The 20,749-nt window shown below is 37.2% G+C and overlaps 2 protein-coding genes across 3 annotated transcripts; both read right to left on the bottom strand.

The window, feature by feature from the left end:
- Positions 1-3,415: 3,415 nt before the first annotated feature.
- LOC110370011 (phosphatidylinositol N-acetylglucosaminyltransferase subunit P) lies at positions 3,416-6,096 on the bottom strand. 2 transcript variants are annotated; one of them, XM_021325698.3, is made up of 3 exons: positions 5,852-6,094; positions 5,392-5,520; positions 4,081-4,943 (listed from the first exon to the last, which is right to left on the bottom strand). In XM_021325698.3, the coding sequence occupies exon 3, from the start codon at positions 4,820-4,822 to the stop codon at positions 4,304-4,306; it is 519 nt and encodes a 172-aa protein (XP_021181373.2). In that variant the 5' UTR covers positions 4,823-4,943; positions 5,392-5,520; positions 5,852-6,094; the 3' UTR covers positions 4,081-4,303. The 2 variants fall into 2 exon arrangements, with proteins under 2 accessions (XP_049694997.2, XP_021181373.2); XM_049839040.2 differs by lacking the exon at positions 5,392-5,520 and having other exon boundaries at positions 3,416-4,943; positions 5,852-6,096.
- Positions 6,097-10,152: 4,056 nt separating this feature from the next.
- On the bottom strand, positions 10,153-20,260 carry LOC110369997 (vigilin). The gene is made up of 17 exons (XM_021325682.3): positions 20,176-20,260; positions 20,023-20,090; positions 18,307-18,571; positions 16,377-16,592; positions 16,028-16,234; positions 15,732-15,947; positions 15,404-15,587; positions 14,800-14,930; positions 14,534-14,717; positions 13,493-14,449; positions 13,052-13,338; positions 12,584-12,832; positions 12,362-12,499; positions 12,144-12,238; positions 11,817-12,030; positions 11,369-11,581; positions 10,153-11,281 (listed from the first exon to the last, which is right to left on the bottom strand). The coding sequence occupies exons 3-17, from the start codon at positions 18,523-18,525 to the stop codon at positions 10,997-10,999; spliced, it is 3,795 nt and encodes a 1,264-aa protein (XP_021181357.2). The 5' UTR covers positions 18,526-18,571; positions 20,023-20,090; positions 20,176-20,260; the 3' UTR covers positions 10,153-10,996.
- Positions 20,261-20,749: the final 489 nt, after the last annotated feature.

The raw sequence follows: 20,749 nt of genomic DNA, 5'->3' as shown, positions 1-20,749 counted from the left end.
AATATCTTAACGCTATAACCTTGACGATGGACTGTTGTTATGCTAAACATCGTTGGAAGGAAATTATATAGGTACCTATAGCTATTTTTATTCGTTTGCTTTTGTTTGACAAAAATAATGGATTGATACCATTTTTTTTCTGTATTGAAGAAGATACCCATGCTCTACGGACATTCGCAAACCGCTGGCATGAAAATCTAGTGTAGATACCTATAAACATACGTACCTAGGTATAACTTATCCCCACAAGACCTAAAGATACTAAAGAACAAAAGGTTAGCGTCATATTATATTTTTTACATTTATTTATTTTAGTGAAGGTTGACCTACTTATTTTTTTTGATCGTAGGTAGGTACTGGTAGGTATATTAATTTGAGGAGCTCCCGACCCAGGTAAACAGCCGCACGGGTCGATCAATCATAAGGTTAAGCATCGCTTAGTGCCTTTAGTCCGTGAATGGTTGACCATCTAGACTAGACGAGCCATGCAGTTCCTCCATGTTTCGGAAGGTACCTACGTAAGTAGGTCCTCGTCCCAGTTTTCATTTATGCATCTTTGATAGTCCTAATCAGAAGCCAGAGATAGTCTAAGCTTACCAAGTGGAACCTATCTACCTATCCGGGTAACTGGACAAGCAGTCATTCCACGTAAAACACTGGTCCTCAGCATCGTCTTGTTAGACTTGAAGCCGATTCTAACATAGCTTGTTGAAAGTGGACTTCAAACTGCGACGATATTTCTGCGGCCCAAATCAAACAATTTGAATAGGTAGGTACTTATCTAGAAATGGGCTCAATTCCCAATAGAAAACGTATAGATAAGTGTAGGTCGGCTGTCACTTTCATTATGTGGATTTTAGAAACTTTCCTGCCACGTTCGTTGCCTGCAACCCATTTACCAGGCCCAGTTGCGAGAGGGAGCAATCGGAGGGCTACACTACGGAGACCAATCGCTCCCGGCAATGTTTTTCGTAATGTATTTTCACGCTTTTTCTAGTCATTACGCTAGGACATGGCGAAAACTATAGCATTTTATCCTACAGTAGGTATTACAAATCCTAACAAGGACGTACCCAGGGGGGGGGTCCAAGGGGTCCGGACCCCTCCCGAAAATAGATGCAACCCATAAAATAAATCCCTCAGTAGTAAGTACAGTGCCAAATATTGGTATTGATGTCAGCCCATTCAACTCAGATTCTTTCAGTAGACGACGTTTTACACCAAATGTCCTTAAGACCAAGACATTTAAATTTAACGTTATAAGACTGTCTTATATTACCGAGATATGCATTAAATAATTTGTGAAAAAATTTTCTTTTAATTTTAAGTATCCATTTACGCAATACCTTAATCATTTGCCTGGACCTGGACCCCCCCCGACAAAAAATTCTGGGTACGTGCTTGAATCCTAAAGTCTGTATGCATTGAAATCTAATCTTATGGACTATTTCTTTGATCAGGGGCCCGATTCTCCTAAGTTAATAATGTCAAAATCGAATAGAAATCGAATCGCAATATAATCGCAATAGCAGTTTTAACCATATCGGGCATTCTGCTACTAATAAAAGACCAATCGTATTCGATTGACATTTGATTGGTCTGATATTTTGGTGATTTTGGTCTATACGGTAGTTTGCTCTACAATCATATTTCAATAGTTAATCGTTTGCAGACAAAATGATTCATTATTTAATGACAGAAAAGGATAAAAACGTTTATGTCAAAGAAAAAATAGCGGAATGCCACATACGCTTCAATCGTAATCGAGTCGGGATTGGATCTCAGTCGAATCGAGTCGAACGTGAATCGTATGCCGCTTAAGTAAAATTAGGAGAATCGTGCCCCTGAGCTTGTGGATTGGAATATTTGATTACCATGCCTTAATAATACACAATGGCAGAATCCTACACTCTGTAGGTACTTACTTATTTTATGACAGACATACCTACCTACCTACCTGCTAGGTACCTACATTCAGAATCTTGATCCTGATCCTGCTTATCCAGAGTCTTCTTACAAAAACTGACGTGGGTAACGTGGTGAAGTATCATTGGGACCATACATTTTTGGACTGTTAACCAGCAATCAATTGACATACCTACTTACTTACTTATCTAATACCAGTGGCAGTGGTTTCACGGTTCCCCTGTTTACCGAGGAAAGTACTTCCTGCACTAAGATAAACAGTACCTATGTTTCGTTTCAGTAGGTAGGTACTTAACTAAAAGTAAACAACCTTCAAATAAATAAACGACTGCTTTAAATGGGCAGTAGCGGCGTAAGGGGGGGGCGGGGGGGGCGGTCCGCCCCGGGTGCCACATCTCGGGGGGTGCCATCTCGGTCGACACATATCTGCACGACCAGGATGGCGCGGAAGGGACAAGTCACTAAGGGTGCCATTCTAATCTGCAAAGCCTAGGTTCACTACCATTTACTGCGCGATATTCAAATTTTAAACAAAACTACAATAGTGCATGTGCGAGACATCGAGGCGGTCACCCCTCTCAGTTCGACTGTCACCCTTCTCTTGTATATTTGCTTTTATCTGATTACTTAAATTAATTCCTCAAAGTTTGAAAAAAATTTCGCGCTCGCTTCGCTCGCGCCTTCTCCACTTTACAGTGCTTTTTTTAAACTTTTTTGGGAACTTCTGTGTTTAAAAACTCAAAAATTTCGCGCTCACTACGCTCGCGCCTTACACTTTACAATTTTATTCTCTGAAGTCTTTACATATCGCTTAGCTTAGCGTCCCAAAAATTTCGTGCGCGCTTCGCTCGGCCTTCTTCACTTTACAGTGCTTTTTTCCAACTTTTGTGTTTAAAAACTAAAAAATTTCGCGCTCGCTACGCTCGCGCCTTACACTTTACACTAGTTTTTCCGACGTCTTTGCATATCTCTTGGCCTCCCAAAAATAAAAAATTTCGCGCTCACTTTGCTCGCGGGTTCTTCACTTTACGGTGCTTTTTTTCCAACTTTTGTGTTTAAAAACTCAAAAATTTCGCGCTCGCTACGCTCGCGGCCTACACTTTACACAAGCTTTCTCCGAAGTCTACATATCTCTTGGCATCCCAAAAACTCAAAAATTTCGCGCTCGCTTCGCTCGCGGGTTCTTTTATTTTTTTTACTATTACTATACGGGATACTATACGGGATTTTTTTACTATGTCATTATATTTTGTCGTTTTTTTTGGGGTGAGAGGGGTGCTCAATAAGTAGTTCGCCCCGGGTGCCACCCGATGCTACGCCGCCACTGTAAATGGGGTTTCAATTAATTAAGTAGGCGATATTTATTGTATTTACATTGATTTCAACTTGTATTTTATTTTTATGCCGATTATTTAAATAAAAATTTATATCAAATTGTTTACCTTATAATTCCATAACCGGCACGCGCACCTAAGGGGTCAAGAGGGGACGCAGCGTCTGAGCGGTGCGAGGATTACAATACGCGCGCTAGCTTATAACTAAAAATCGTAAGCGACAAAATGGTTTTGTAATTTTATTATTTAGAAATGATAATTTGATAAAAAATCCTTTTACAATTTTAAAGAGTATGTATATACTCAACTAGGAAAAAAGTCTAACAAAATAAGGTTTTTATCATAACTTTCAGGTAACCAAGTTGTATTTTGATCCGTTTTGTATTTACTGAGAAAAATTGAGATCATTGGCGCCAAAATTTCCAATTCGTCCTCTTAAGTGCCTACTCAAATGGAGACATCCTCAGAAGAGAGCGCGAGACAGGCTAACCATCGGTATCATAAAATGCGTCTCCTTCCATAGACATTGGTTATAACTACATACTAGGATAACCCGATTTGAGTTCAAATGAGGCGGTCTGTTTACCATAATTATCCACAAACTTGCAAATTGATCGTGTTTCGGATGGTTAGTTGTAAGAAAGTAATCAAACTATCGTAGTTTCTTGGACGATGTTATTCTTTCTTAATATCTATCCCTATTATAGTTTATAATTATTTTGTTAAAGAAAGGTTTAGAATAAATTACCCAGAATCAATTTAACACACAGGGAAGTAAATGTTTAGTGATTATCTGTCTGTGACACAGGTCATTTATTAATCAATAGATACATTAAGTGCTATTGTCGCTGTACGGACGAACGTACATTTATTTTATATACATAATTTAATCTTGATGACATCGCATAGCATTGTTCATGCGCGACCTACATTTTATATTACTTTATTTTATGTTAATTTTGTATGATCAGTGAATTAAAGACACTCGCTAATAAAGGTCGTTTCCTCTTGACAACACCCACCTCTGATTAGCTGACATCATCTCATCGCGAGATTGACATCTTATGTATCGTGGTCACACAACCCGTCCAGTCGCTATAGTACAATTTCTTACAAACTAAACGTATATTTAAATCACGCAATTGTGGCACTGTATTCTCTTCTAAGTCTTCATTTGAAGTCACATGACAGTACTTCATACATTTATTTACATCAGTACAAATGCAACTTTCCAGTGTATTATTGTTATTTTCATTTGTTTCGCACTCATAATGAGCATGGGGATCGCTTATTGTATTAATGCTATCTATATTAGCAGTTAACATCAAGTTTGAACTAGGGTAAATTAAAAATGCAAAAATTGTTAAAGCTACTAGGCACTGAATGGGAATGGCTGTAGACCAATATTTTTGGGGGTAATAATAAATATTGAAGTAGTGCAGATAGGCATCAGGTGTGATTGCCCAAATACAATATATAAATAACATAGTTTTGCTAAATAGATACATAAAAAACCCATATAACGATCTTGCTGGTGTTGGGGCAGGTGTGTGTTCTGGCATTTTGGTCACTTTGATATTACTTCTCTAGAATTGGTCAATTGTTTTGACTACTAATAATGTGTTTTTAATAAAAGAATTGACAGCAACACGTAATTTTTTCGTGCTCTCACCATGGAATTTTCTGGAACAGAAATGTTGCAAAAAGTTAGCACAAGCGTCCACTTGCAAGAATGAAAGATTTACAAGTATGAAGCCAGATGTGGAACTTTGAGTCATTGCAGGATCTTAAATGGTGAGGGTACTACTAAATAAAAGACACATTCATGTCTTTTCACATAGCTGTGTAATAAACTAACTACATGCAGTCAAATTCAACTTCGATAAAATTGTTACTTCCAATGTGAATATTTTTCATATTATCATCCTTTATTCTAACCAAGGGGTATCAGGTTGCCCGGGCAACTGGGTTGAGGAGGTCAGATAGGCAGTCGCTTCTTGTAAAGCACTGGTACTCAGCTGAATCCGGTTAGACTGGAAGCCGACCCCAACATGATTGGGAAAAGGCTCGGTGGATGATGATTCTAACTCCTCAGATAAGTTATTAAGGATTAGGCACAGAAAAAACTTACACAATGAGGTTTTCTGAATTTACTTCAAGTTTTCTTTGAATACCACTTCTTTTTAACTCTTTGTCAACACTTAAAACTTCATAAGCCAGTAAAGCCAACTCAGATGAATGAAAGGGAACAGTCACAGATCTGAAAGCATACAACAATAAATGAGGGCATGATAAATAACTTGCTGGCTTCAGACAACACGAAATTTTCATAAAAAATTGATTGATATCAAATAAAGTGGCTAAAATCATAACTTGACGGACTGACTTTCAGTGCTCATTTTCAGGGAAACCGTTGGCCCTGGACAGAAAGTATGGTAGTAGTGGTTGCTGATGATTTCAGTCTTATTTTTGGTCATTCCATGTGAAAGACCTCGAAAACTGGCCATTTGTAAGAATTTTTATTTGTTCTAATAAATCCTGAGTTCTTTGCACAGTCTGACCAATAAATTGAATTATGATTCTTTACTTACATATCCATGTTAAAACCTTAATAAGCTAGTAACTTAAAAACTTAGGCATCTGATATTTTCTCCGGAACTCACTAAAATAAAATAATTATCCAGAATATTACTGTAAGAAAAGTTGACTGCCAAAATAATAAATGTCTACTTTGCAGACAAGAGTTAATTCATCCAATTTCATTAATAAAATTATGAATAAGATTCTTTTTTTATAATTTATTCTTAAGCAAGTTAGTAGTGTCAGTAATCAGTCAGTGTCATGTCTCGCACGTCTGTCAATAAATTATTATTTTTTTTGAGTCGGAAAGGAAACCAGGTCTTTTCAGCATTAATCTGATAAGCTCAAACGACTGTACAGAAATATATCACACTAAACAAAGGAATTCATAAAGAATATTTACTTATTTTGGGATTTATTAACCTCCGCCAGAGGTTGCCTAGGCAAAAGTATTGTAGGACGTCCTCAGGCACGGTGGAGTGATGACTTGCGCAAGACGGCTCTGGCAGGATCTAGATGCGAGAAGCCGAAAATCGATCTCAGTGGCGTACACTTGGAGAGGCCTATGTCCAGCAGTGGACTGCGATAGGCTGATGATGATGATGATGATGAGAGGTTTTATAGGTCTCTTGAGAGGACTACTTTCTTAATTTGGATAAAAATAGTAAATGCATTTATTAGGTACCTACACTTTATTGGAAATGGAAACATTTGCTCGTACCCTAAAGGCTCCGAAACTATTGAACCGATTTGAAAAATTCTTAGACCTAGGTGTAGCCTTCATCACAGCGTCTAGAACTGGGATGACTGGGTATAGCCCATAGGTATAGGCACACACCCGTGTCTAGAGTTAGTTATCCACATAAAGAACATTTTCTGCTGGGAGAATAAATTTGAAGATGATGATGATGATGTCCTCCTAGCCGATTATCGGCTACGGCGGCTGTTCTCATGTAAGGAGATTAGCCAACTACGCAGGACATATTATAGTGCACGAGCATTTGCGCAGACACAGGTGCACTCACTATTCCTTAACTCTCATAGCCCGATGGGACGGAAATCCGACACGACCGGAGAGAGATCAGGCGCAGGACCGACATTTACGTGCTCTCCGATGCACGGGTGTGTCAATCACCAGCTTCCAGGCTCCGGGCTGCTTTGTGAAAGTCTTCTAAAACCCACAAAGCGATTTCGGCCCGACTCGGGAATCGAACCCGAGACCTCGTGCTCAGCAGCCGCACTTGCGACAGCTAGACCAACGAGGCAGTCAAATTTGAAGATATGGAACACCTAAATTAATAATGTGACAATTGGATAACAATTGAATCTCAATAGCAGTCTTAGCGTTAGCGGGCATTCTGGGGCCCGATTCTCCTAATTTTACTTAAGCGTCATACGATTCACTTTCGACTCGATTCGACTGATATCCAATCCCGACTCGATTACGATTGTAGCGTATGTGGCATTCCGCTATTTTTTCTTTGAAATAAACGTTTTTATCCTTTTCTGTCATTCAATAATGAATAATTTTGTCTGCAAATGATTTACGATTGCAAAATGATTGTACAGCAAACTACCGTATAGACCAAAATCACCAAAATAGCAGACCAATCGCACACCAATCAAATGTCAATCGAATACGATTGGTCTTTTACTAGTAGCAGAATGCCCGACATGGTTAAAACTGCTATTACGATCATATTGCGATTCGGTTTCTATTCGATTTTGACATTATTAACTTAGGAGAATCAGGCCCCTGCTACTAATATAAGACCAATCGTATTCCAACGACATTCGATTGGTTTGCCATTTTAGTGATTTTGGTCTATACGGTAGTTTGCTCTACAATCATAATGCAATCGTAAATCATTTGCAGACAAAATGATTCACTATTGAATCACAGAAAAGGATAAAAACATTTATTTAAAAGAAAAAATAGCGGAATGCCACATATGTTTCAATCGTAACTGAGTCGTGATTGGATCTCAGAGTTGGATATCAATCGTATGTCGCTTAAGTAAAATTAGCAGAAGCCCCTGTTTGAAGCAACAGGATCCGCGTGCGAAGTCGAAGCTTGTAATATTAATAATGAGGGGTGAAAGTTTAACTCAACAACTATATCTCTCGACCGTTGTCGCTAAAAATTCTTAATCTATTGATAATAATGCTATTGAAAGCCTTATGTAAGTTAATTACTAGTATATGTCATTTTTTAATTTAGTTTATTTTATTTTTACTTATAATGTCCTTTAAAAAAAATCTGATTATGTCTTAAAAAAAAAAAAAAACTATTTAAATTTGCATGCCTTCATGGCAAAATATGGCTGAACTATTGTAATGTATCTGTGTCACCTGTATTGTACCCATATTTGCGAATAAATTTATCTTTATCTTTATCTATGTAGAATGTTATTTGTCAACTAGAGTACATATTTTTATTTAAAACTAGCAGTTTTTACGTGGTCCGTGGGAACTACTGCCCGTATTCGGGATAAAATATAAATTCCCAAGTAAAAAAAAATCCAAATTGGTTCAGTTGTTTCTAAGCTTATGGGTACAAACAAACAAAAAAATATTTAATCTTTGTTATATTTGTATTTACTGACAATGAGCGTGGAGTCCACGCCGCGTTCGCGAACAAGTTGTGTTGGCGATTAGTGCCAGAGCGTTTATCAGCCTCCCAAGCGTTTGTTGCCCGTGGTACTACCAATAGTACTACCAGTAGTACCACGGGCAAAATTTTCTTCCCGTAGTACTACCAAGCGGTCTGGTAGTACCACGGGCAAGAAAAAATTGCCCGTGGTACTACTGTCAATATATTAGGTTTTTTTCAACCCTTTTGTTGTCACAGTTGATATTGTCATCCTAGAAAGATGAATTGAAAATTATTTTTTTAAATGTGGATATATTTTAGTTCTATTTTGTAAATAGATCTGGTAGTTGTGAAATTTTTCATTGTTCAAAATCGACAAGAGTCAAAAACACTTAGTTTTTTTTTCACAAATAAGAATTGAATATCTATATACTTACGTTCTTCGTTTTACTTAAAATATTAAGTAGGTAGTGTCATATTCATTAAAATAATCGATCGCATTGAGTATCGATATGATCATGTAAGTTATGCTGTCCTAGTGCTTTACTTTTTTGGTTCGGCCGTATTCTATAAATTAGTTTTTGACTAATCACCTCGCCCGGGGAAACTTTCCGTACCCGGATAATACGTATGTTGCGTTCAGCACAGAGAGTGTAGCTTCCTAACAGTGAAAGAATCATTGGATTTGACGCATTTGACGCACTTCTCAACTTGGACATCATGTTCAAATGGTGCACTTCTCAAATGGCACACTTCGCAACTGGTGCTCTTCGAAAATTGTGAACATCGAAAAAGGGGGCACTTTTTAAGTGGAGTGGATTTTTTGTTTTTTTTTTCTAAAATTATGTAGGGTGGGTTTAATTAAAATTGCTTTGTTATAATTATTTTGGAGTAGGTGACTCTTTCTTACATATTTTTTTATATTATTTTTAAAACTTTTTTTTTTTTTTAATCATGGGCCTAAATAAATATTTGAAATAAGTTCGGACTTTGACTGTTTGCCTACTCGCTACAGGAGCGTAGTGTTTTAAAACTTATAATCCTGAGCGATAGCGAAGGAATCAAAAGAGCACAAGGTGAAAAATCTTTGCACTCTAGTGCAACACGTAACTTTTCACCCCACCTCATCATACACAGCATAAATCACCGGAGTAGGAATAAAAAGTAAACCTACCAATCTCAGAATTTTGATGCAACTGCTCTCCCCGCGTACCAGGACAGCATATCTTACCTGAGTATTCCAATTTCCCGACGAAAATGCTCACCAAGTACCAGGATAGCATAAAATACATCAAGTAAATCGAGACCAAGGTATTCAATTCTTATTTGTGAAAAAAAAACTAAGTGTTTTTGACTCTTATCGATTTTGAGCAATGAAAAATTTCACAACTACCAGATCTATTTACGAAATAGTACCAAAATATATCCACATTAAAAAATATATATTTCAATTCTATTTCTAGGATGACAATATCAACTGTGACAACAAAAGGGTTGAAAAAAACCTAAATTATTGACAGTAGTACCACGGGCAGTTTTTTCTTGCCCGTGGTACTACCAGACCGCTTGGTAGTACTACGGGAAGAAAAATTTACCCGTGGTACTACTGGTAGTACTATTGGTAGTACCACGGGCAACAAACGCTCCCAAGATCACCCTTCACACGCAGTAAGAAAATAGGTCAGTGGGTCGTCAAAAGGGGATGAAAATAAACACGTGTTGTATTCATGTAAAAGATTTTATTAATATTTTCAAACACAATTTACTATGTACACATTACTTTGTAAAAATATTCATTCTTGTCTTATCATTTATTGATTCATTATTTTTATAGGCAACATTATAAACATGATAAAAAAAAACACGAAAACTATTATGTATGAAAAATAGAAATTTCATTATAATTTTAAATAAGTACACGGAATCAGTTTATTATGCATGCTAAAAAGATGCATAAAATAAAAAATACATGGATATGTATTTTATTATAAATATCAAAGTAAATAACAACTTATTAGAATGGCATTTATACTCATAGATACATAATAATAATTAATAAAAATAACGAAATGGCGTAACCGAATACTTATATATATATCAATAGCTTATCTGCCCACAGCGTCGTCCATCTCGTAACATGAAAAATATAGCTTTCAATCAGCAAAATAATTTCTGGAGTTGGTATCGTAGCGCCAGAGATTATCCATTACATACATACTTACAAACTTTACCTATATCATGTTTATATTAGTGTAAATAAATCGTTTGGCTCAACCTCCAATACAGGCAGAACACCTTAAATAGTGTAAAATTCATCTGATAAATCACAAATACATATTGTTTCAGAGTGGAAACTCGAATTTCATTTATAGATATCAGGATTACAAATATGATTAGCGACTGCCGCGAAGCGACAGCAATACGATCCAAGAAGGCGGAATCGTCGTTGCATTACGACGAAACAGCCGATACAAGTAAAACGCGGCGCACTTCACTATACACTATAGGCTTATATGGTATGCACGCATGCGAGTACATAGAACGAGGTGTCGCGCTCGCGCTACTAGCGGCGCGGGCCCCAGGCCGCCGTGGGCACGGGCGCGGCGGGCGCGGGCACGCGCGGGCCGCCCGGCATGGTGGGGAACTCCTGCGTGGACGCCGTGTCCGGCGCGCGCTGCTCCCACGGGCCGCCCTTCACCACGAAGCCCGTAGCGCCGGGAGCAGCGGAAGCCACTGCGGCGGCGGAGGCCGCGTTGTTTGTGGGCTCTCGGTCCGTGCCCAGCACGTCGCCGAAGTCACCCAGTGAAGGCGCAGCAGGTCGTGTGTAGCGGTCGACGACGTCCTGCATCTGTAAGCCAACATTTTATAGATAAGAATTTTCATGATCAGAAAGAAACATGAAAATTTTTATTTCTTATAATACTACAACACTTACGTATTCTTCGGCCAAGTTTAGGAGATGGTCTTTCGCATCGAGCACGTTATCTTCGTCACCGGTAATAACGACGATGCTGTCATCGCCTTGTTTCGGGAATCGTATGTCGACCTTGTATTCATCCATAATGCGTCTAATGTTTTTACCTCTGAGACCAATTAGCCTCCTATGAACTCGCGGATCAATTTCGACCTCCTCTCGACATTGGTTGTCCTGCCGCAATGGGAATATAATTAAAACTTATCATATTAATGAAAAATAATTAAGCGATTATGGTTGTCACATTACATTGTTATGGAGAAATTACTAGATAAACCACAACTAAAGGTACACAGAATCTGGTAACTAGACACAGACACACATGTACTGTACCATTAAAAGAGCTGGACTTAAAAGATTAACTCTCAATCAAAATTACATCCAGTACAGAAATACTCAAGCAACTTACCAGCTGATGCACAATAGCCATAATAGCTTCCTTGGCTTGTAAAGCTTTGTCTTCGTAACCCTGAATTGTGATGATGTCGTCATCAGGCTCACCACGTTTTGGCAAGTTTATTTGTACCCCATAGTCTGTGCGGATCTTTGTGATAACAGAACCACCCTTACCAATAACTAGAGGATGATATTCAGGATCCACTTTGAATTTCAGTGCAAATGACCTAGAAAATTAAATATTTTAATATATAAATAATATACATAAATAATACTTAAAAATGCTAGGTTTTATTGGAGATCATTGTGATGAATATATTATGATGTAGATAAGACTAACCTGAGAATTCTGTCTTCATTCTCTTTTTCCATATCAACAATTTTGTCTGCAAGAGCAAGTTTGGCTTTTTCAACATTTGTAGGGGTGCCTGTCACCTAGATAAAAATAACATTGGGTAAGTACTTAGTCAAATATAAACACGGCACATAGAATTCATTGCGATAAAAATAATTATTCTTTATAATGTTTTTAGATTAAATACAACATTTTGAAATTACCTTCACTATGTCACTGGGGTCATCATTGAGCGGAAGTAGAATATGCACATCATATTTCTGCATCAACTCCCTCCTCTTCTGACCAGAGAGCAGTTTGTGCAATTCATTCCGAACTTCGACATCAATTGTTATTGGCACCTAAAAAAATATTTATTTTCAATACATGACTTGACTAAAATTATATTGTATCATGTTGTACATATTGGTGGTTCAAATGTTTACCTGTTCAAGTAAAGCTTTTTTAGCTGCTTCGCAATTTTCTGGGCGACCAGTGATTCTAATAATGTCGTTGGGTCCCGGTTCAGCGTTCTCGTTGTTTTCTTTCACTGGAACATCGGCGCCTTCGGTCGTGTCACGGTCGGGGAACTTAATTTGGACGTCGAATTCAGCTGTGATATCTTTTACCTTAGTACCACGAGCACCCATTACCGTGCGATGGTGCCTTTGAGGTATCACGCATTCTATCGTCACCTGTAAACACGATATTTCATCAGCCAATGACATCTTTTTGTTTTTAATTTTAAAAGTGTTAGAAAAGGGTCATTACTACGAGTTCCAAGTATTTGTTTGTGAAGTCATACGGATAGTTTTGCTTTCGACATAATTATGTTTAGAGTTTTATACTTCAGTGACAAAACAATATTCAATAACATAAGCGGTATTTATCAAAATAAAGCAAAAATTAAAAACCTTCGCTTCCAGATCCTCGATGATTTCGTTGATGCGAATTTTAGCGGCTTCAATGCAATCCTTGGGTCCCTTGAGTACGACGCGGTCGCTGTTGACTCCCTGGCGCGGGAAGGAGATGAGCACGCCGCCGCAGTCGTCGGCGATGCGGCGCAGCACCTCGCCGCGCCGCGCCACGAAGTGTCGGTGGTGTCGCGGCGCCACGGCCATCTCTCCCTCCGACACGTTGCTGATCTCGGCCACCGCCGCCTCCAGCTGCTTGCGGGCAGCCTCCACTTGCTCCTCGCGACCTACATTGCGTGAATAAGTTTGTTAAGATTACGATAAAATTCACTACACACATTCCATTTCATATTGTTAGTTAATTAGACTCATATTATTAATCATTCGTTATTTTAAATGTGTACAACTTGTCTACTTGTAGATGTAAGCATTCAAACTTACCAATGATAAATATGGCTTCCTTATCTTCGTCTTTCTCAGTCGGGAAGATGATGCGAGCGCCAGTCTGTTCACGGATTTTTTTAATGTTAGCCCCACTTTTACCTATCAGGAATTTGTGGTGCTCGGGTTTGGCACGAACGTGAGCAGTATGGGAGGTCAGTTCGCGTTCCGAAGCATGCGCTAGCAGTTGTTGCTTGGCCTTTTCGACATCTTCGATGGGCCCTTTAATAACAACCTTATCGCTGTCACTTTCCGCAGGTGGGAATTTAATCAGTACTCCACCGCACTCTTCCATAATGGAATGAATAAGTTTACCACCAGCGCCAATTAACGAGTTGTAGTATTTAGGAGCAATAGTGACCTCCTCAGTTACTACATTCGCTTTTTCGTTGTGGATTTGCTGAATCCTTTTAACAGCTTCCTCGACATTTTCGCGCTTGCCTCTCACAGTAATAACATCGCTTTCATCACCTTCTGCTGGAAGATCGATCACAGTTTGAGTTTCATCTCGAATTTTTCTTAAATTGGCACCACCTTTACCAATAATGAATTTGTGGAATTGTTTGAAAATGGGCACTTCCTGGACGTAGGACGACTCGGCTATTTCTTTTATAATCTTGTGTAGGTACTTTTCACATTTTTCAATATCTTCTTGGGGACCTCTTAGCTTAATAGGGCTCCTCTTTTGTCCTTGATCAGGAAGAGAAATTAACACACGTTCAAATTTCTCTCGAAGTTCCTTTATTTTTTCTCCTCTCACTCCAATTAAAGATTTAATATATCTGTGGTCAACATATACTTCCTTTGTCCGTTCGTTTTCTAGTTTCATAACCATTTCTCTTAATTCTCTTTCAGCATCAGCCACACCTTGATGGCTGCCTTCAATGCGGATAATATTATTACCTTCACTTTCAATAATGTTTATAACTACCCCAGTCTCACCCTTCAGTCTATTAACTAAAAAAAGGAAAAAAAAATTGTTAAGTAAATAATGTCAATTTTTATCTAATATCTTAAATTTCACATGAAATTTGGTCTTACTGTTAGTTCCGTTCTTTCCAATAATGTGCTTGAAGAATTTGGGATCAACGGACAGCTCAACATAAGTAAGAGTAGCAAGCAAGTTCTTCACAAAGTCATCGAGTTCCACTTGAGCGCGCTCCACTTCCTCAGGGGGGCCATCAATCTTCACCTTGTCTTCAGAGTGAGTTATATCAACGTGAACCTGCGTGGGACAATTTAGCAAAATAAGAACCATATTGTAACCTATCTACAATTAAAATAGGAAATGGCAATAATTAGTTTACCTTAGAGAAGTCCTGAGTTATTTTCTTTATATTAATGCCGTCCTTTCCGATGATGTATTTGTGTATCCATGTTGGCGCATCCACAGTTGCAGTTTTCACAGAGTTTGCTTTTTCGCATACTTTGGAGAGAGCTGTTGAGGTAAATATTCTTTTGTTAAAAACTGATGCAGGTGAGTCGTGGTGGCCTGGTGGGTAAAGGACCAACCTCAAGTACGAGGGCGCGGGTTCGATCCCAGGTCAGGCAAGTACCAATGCAACTTTTCTAAGTTTGTATGTACTTTCTAAGTATACCTATCTTAGACACCATTGGCTGTGTTTCGGATGGCACGTTAAACTGTAGGTCCCGGCTGTCATTGAACATCCTTGGCAGTCGTTACGGGTGGTCAGAAGCCAGTAAGTCTGACACCAGTCTAACCAAGGGGTATCGGGTTGCCCGGGTTACTGGGTTGAGGAGGTCAGATAGGCAGTCGCTTCTTGTAAAGCACTGGTACTCAGCTGAATCCGGTTAGACTGGAAGCCGACCCCAACATGATTGGGAAAAGGCTCGGAGGATGATGCAGGTTCGTAAAAATAGAATGGAATTTGATTTAATCCTGTGACTTACCCAAGCCAATTTTATTGTGTGGTCCATGAAGGGTAATGGTTCCGGTGGGCGAGTCGGGAGGAGGCATTTCGACTGAGACTTCAGTCTCTTTCAGAATCTCCTGAATAGTTGTTCCACGAGCTCCAATAACGTACTTGTGCTGAGATTTAGGAACCTCGACACGAACAGTTGAACATTTTTTTACCTAGAACAAGAACTTACTATAATACAAATCAAAGAGTAAAGACCCACACCCACACATATTCAGAAACCATTGTTACCCTAAAAAAATTATTATGGGAAAAAAGAAAGAAGATTAATTTCGTTAGTATTGCTTCTAAATAATTACCATTTCCTCATAGATTTGCTCAATTTGTGCTTTGGCAGCAAGAACACCAGTTTTCTCGCCAGCAATGACGATTTCATCGCTCTGGGTCGACGCAGGCGGGATATGGATGCGCGCTCCGGTCTCGGCGGTAAGTGCCGCCGAGCGTTCTCCGTACGGGCCCTGAATGAACGGGTGGTAGATCTTCGGGATCTTGATACGCTCCAAAGCTTTACGTGACTGGAAAAAAATAAAATCATTATTTAAAAACTATACTTGTTGTACAGCCAGCAACAGATTTTAATTAAATATTATTTTACCTGTTCCTCAGAGCACACTCGGATCTCATGTTCTGCCTTTTCTATGCCTTCCTTAGTGCCAGTAATGGTGAGAGTCTCACTATTATCAGCAATGCCAGGTACACTGATCTTCGTAGCTGTCACTTTTTCCAACTCCTTCAATTTCTGCCCTTGTTTGCCCAATATCCAACGGTGGTGTTCTTTCGGGATGTTGATTTGCTTGCTAGCCTAAAAAAATACTTATCACTTTAGAAATACATTTTTTTTTAACTTATAGAAGCTATCTTTGTCTACTTTTCTAGACAACACAGAACTTACTTTTTTTTTATTTACTCCTCTAGAAAAAATATTTTTATAGTGTTTTATTTACCTGTTGCTGGAAATGAGTCAGGATAAGACGCCTCGCGTCAAGCACTGCGCTATGTTTTCCAGTAATCAAGAAAGTCAAGCTGCCATCTTTGCTGGTAGATATTTCAATGTGCGCTCCGGTATCCTTAGTAATGGATTGGCAGGTTCTTAGAGATTCACCCTCGCCGAACGTGTTGGCGTTATCTAATTTCCTCTCTTCATATGGCACATGAAACACCTACGAAAGATAAATCATGTCAAAGTCGGAAAGTTATAGACTCGTTAGTAAATAAATATGGTATTATAATTGAATCGTCTTTAAGAGGTCGAATTTGGAGAAACGATTAGCTCGTTGCGGCGGATCTAACGGGGCACTATGGACATGCCCGTGATTTAGATACTTGTGTTGTCACACATGTATATTTCTTTTTTTTATTTTATGTACTCTCTTATAAATTTCTCTATGTACTCCTCTTATAAAATCCTTTTGTACTCCCTTATATATATACTACCCGTCCACTAGTTTGACATTCTGGATAGTTTGAGATAGTTGAGACTCTGGACCCGCCCTTACTTGCTCGTCTGTTAATGACCCATAACGTATATAAATATACGCTACGAAACGGTTATAGGTTTTAATTTTTGTACTAACAACAGACCGTTATTATTAAAATTCACACTGTAATTTACCAACAAAGTACCTTATCATAAATTGTTGGTTGATGCAAGCTAAAAGAGTGCCAGTATTAGTTAATACAAATTTTGAATGAATTGTTTATACGTTATCAATTATAGTTTTTGGCTTATCAATAAATCCAACATTAATAATTCCCAAAAAGGTCGCGCTCTGATATAGTGTCCCAGGGCCAGACTTCACTAATCATGCCATAAGATAAAGTACATTTGGACGTATTCGATACCGACGGCCAATGCACATTATATCGGGTTATTAAAGTAGGTACAATAAAGCTTAACTTCTCTTCTCTCTCTTCTCTCAGAGCTTACTAGAGACAAAAGAGTATTTAGTATTTCTAACAAGTGAACATTAACTATTATTGTTTACATATTTTTATTCAGATGATTTGTTTACGATAAAGTTTTTATCTAGAACCATTCTTTTGATAATGATAAGTAAATTCTAACAATAAGATAAAAGTAAGTAACCTCAGTAGATTAGAAATGGTAATCATGATGATAATGAGATTTAGTACAAAATCACGAATTGATTACAATTGTTAATAATATTGGATTTGCTCCATAGAATTAAATTCCAAATATTCACATATCTTAAACTTAACTTTTAAGTCGCATGTACTTTTTTTTTACTTAGGCGATAGAGAGATTCAGAGCAGTTCTTGAAATCGAGTGCCTTTTCAGTAATATAGCAACTCCATACTAAAGTTCATGTAAAGGAATGTTTACCATATTTTTCCTTACACTTTAGGATAAGTAGAGCAAAATTAGAGCACAAGCAAATTGTAAGTGATAAAAAAATCACTTATCAACATATTTGCTTTTTATTATCTGAAAGAACTTAAATATTATTACACAACATTTATACATGCATAAACTTATTATCACTAGCCATTACTGATTACGTAAGACACGCATGTGCTGTTTCCATACAAATCTACCTACCTACATATTACCTATTATAGGTTTCAAAACCTATATGTATGTAATACAGCCACATGCATGGTGAATTTATACAAAGTGTTTATGTAATGCTAGCCTTCCGCCCGCGGCTTCGCTTGCGTCGAGTTCGGTTATATCGCGTTTCCAAGAGAACTCTTCAAAAGTCCAGGATAAAAACTATCCTATGTTCTTTGTCAAGGTCAACTCTATCTCTATACCAAATGTTATTAAAATCAGTTCAGTGGTTTAGACGTGAAAGCTTAACAGACAGACAGACACGAGTTACTTTCGCATTTATAATATAGGTAGGGATGTACCTGGGTGTGCAGCGACGATCCAACGCGAAGTTTGTTAGTAGCTTGTTGTATGCTGCGTTGGACGGGCGGCTGCGAGTGTGGCAGAGCCGGGAAAAGATCGTCGTATGCATAGGAAGCGTTATTCTCGTAGTTCACGTTATTCATCTCCTCAACATGCACGGGTATCTCAGAATGAACCGGTATCATATCTCCAACCATCATGGATTGCTGATGCATCATTTTTGTCTCCTCCAGCAGTCCTTTTTCGCGCCAAGTCGTTACAGTACTAAACAATTAAAATAGAACATATTTTACTGATAATGAAGTCAGTTCACACAATGTCCACCAGCAGTTCAATTTTATTTGCATTATCATATTTGAACAATTGTTTCAACCTACACTTGTGTTCGTTATTTAACTATCTTTGAATACAAAATTACATTGATTGTGCTATTGAGGTGGTCATGAAGGACACTGTTTCACTACATTAGTGACTATAGTTAAATTGCTCAATGAAATTTTTTAATTTATGAAATAAAAAACATATCATGAATATTAGCTGATTCATCAGATTCTAATTTATTTCGATAGTACATATTTATATGCAGATTTATTTAATAATTTTTGCCCTTTACCATGCCATGGGAACTACTACTTGCACCAGGATAAATTATAGCCTATTTTAAGCAGGAAGTGTAGCTTTCCAACAGTGAATCAATTTTTAAAATCAGTTTTACATGTGATACAACCAAACAAAAAAAATCCTCTTTATAATACCAGTATAGATAGTTTAGATAATGACTCATATTTATATTAACATACTTTAAGACTAGCTCAGCAAATCAGCTCATAGCAAGAAAATAAAATATTTTGAAGTAGTTTTCAAATACTCTCGATTTCATTCCAACATTGAAGAAGTAAATTTACTTTCAATTAAGTGAACAATTTAACTATGTAGTTAAATTGATAACTTTATAACTAGTTCCATCAAATCTATCCTGTATGTTTTGTGTCATAGTGCAAGAAATGTCTACACATAAATTCTTACAACATTTTGTGTTTTTGTAGAACTTTATCAGAGAAACCATAGGTGAAAACATTATGTCAACAAAAATACCAGAAAATTTGATACAATTAGCATAAAAGTGACCTTGATATTTTAATTCTCAATTTAATAAAAATAATGTAAGAAACTTGTTGCATCTACTATTGGATTCAAATGATTTCCAATCAGAACTTTGCTCAAACAAACTGAATGAAACACCTCTAAATAGTACAATCCAATTTAAGATGTTAGTTTAAGCAATAAAGAGAAAATTGAAATATTTATATAAAATTATGAGAGCAAATTATAGATAAAAATTACAAAGATATAAAATATGATGATAATAATGATAGAACATGTGTTAGAAATAAAGGATACAAAGTCAAAAAGTTAAAGCAATCAATATTAACATAGTAAATTGGCCACCGGAATGATTAGGCCTATAGTTCACATGCAATTTAGGACTGCTTTCGACAAGCTATCAATAAATATCTATGTTCAGCATCTGACGTTAAATGTTGAAAACATATGCGTAATTAAAATACATCCATAGTTACATGTCATATATATTCAGAAACAATTCAGAAAAAAATTAAGACTTAACAAAATTGGCATCCCGATTTTGATAATACGTGTCACCTTCCAGCACATTTGACGTGGAACTCGTCTTAACAAAATACAATAACACTCACCGAAAGTACTGCAGCTAAATCAATCTGGATGATTATCCTTTGGACGCCAGGATCGATTATGTATTTCCCTGCACAGAAATTAACATTAATTAATAAAAACTACTATTGCTAAAGATATTAAAATTATATTTCTGTAAACGGACACACACGTACCCAGCTGCAATAGCGAGAGAAATATGCACAGATAATTTATGGATTAGCGAATTACAATAGACCATACACATTATACAGCCTAGCCTTATTTTTAGAAGTAGTAATATTGTTTTGTAGTGCTAAAAACAATCATGCAGAGCTAAAATAATTTATTATTATTGAATAAATATGTTATATCTGCCTAAAATAAGCTTTTTTCTAATCATTACAATGTTTGATACTTTTATATCTAGTTTGATACTTTGTTGCATTAAAGTTTTACTCATATTTATTTTTTAATAAAAATTTTAGTAAAAGTGTTATAAAATAATATCGTATTTTTTTAATATTTATCTTATTCGTTCAATATAAAATTTGTAGAAACATAACCCTTTACGGTTAATTTTGCACAATAACTCCTAAACATGAACGAAATAGTGTATTTCGATTTTAATTTATTAGCAAGTAATATTATAGGTTGCACCGCAATCTTTCTTATTTTGGCAATCCCTAGACCCACAAAAACATTTTGCAATATCGTGCAATAAATATAGAGGTCAGTGCGTGCAATTTAAATAACCGTCTAGGGAGCACT

This window comes from Helicoverpa armigera, chromosome 9, assembly GCF_030705265.1.
Source record: "Helicoverpa armigera isolate CAAS_96S chromosome 9, ASM3070526v1, whole genome shotgun sequence".
In the NCBI taxonomy this organism is placed as follows: Eukaryota; Metazoa; Arthropoda; class Insecta; order Lepidoptera; family Noctuidae; genus Helicoverpa; species Helicoverpa armigera.
Note: the sequence above shows the minus strand (reverse complement) of the source record. Positions and strands in the feature narration are given on the sequence as shown.

Excerpts from the sequence above, each read along its gene's own strand:
- LOC110370011 (XM_049839040.2), bottom strand. The coding sequence starts at position 4,822 with ATGCCAGAACACACACCTGCCCCAACACCAGCAAGATCGTTATATGGG.
- LOC110369997 (XM_021325682.3), bottom strand. The coding sequence starts at position 18,525 with ATGATGCATCAGCAATCCATGATGGTTGGAGATATGATACCGGTTCAT. Across the intron at positions 14,450-14,533 it reads TGGAAAGAACGGAACTAACA|TTAATAGACTGAAGGGTGAG; the intron begins GTAAGACCAAAT and ends TCCTTTTTTTAG. Across the intron at positions 11,582-11,816 it reads TGGCTATTGTGCATCAGCTG|GACAACCAATGTCGAGAGGA; the intron begins GTAAGTTGCTTG and ends CCATTGCGGCAG.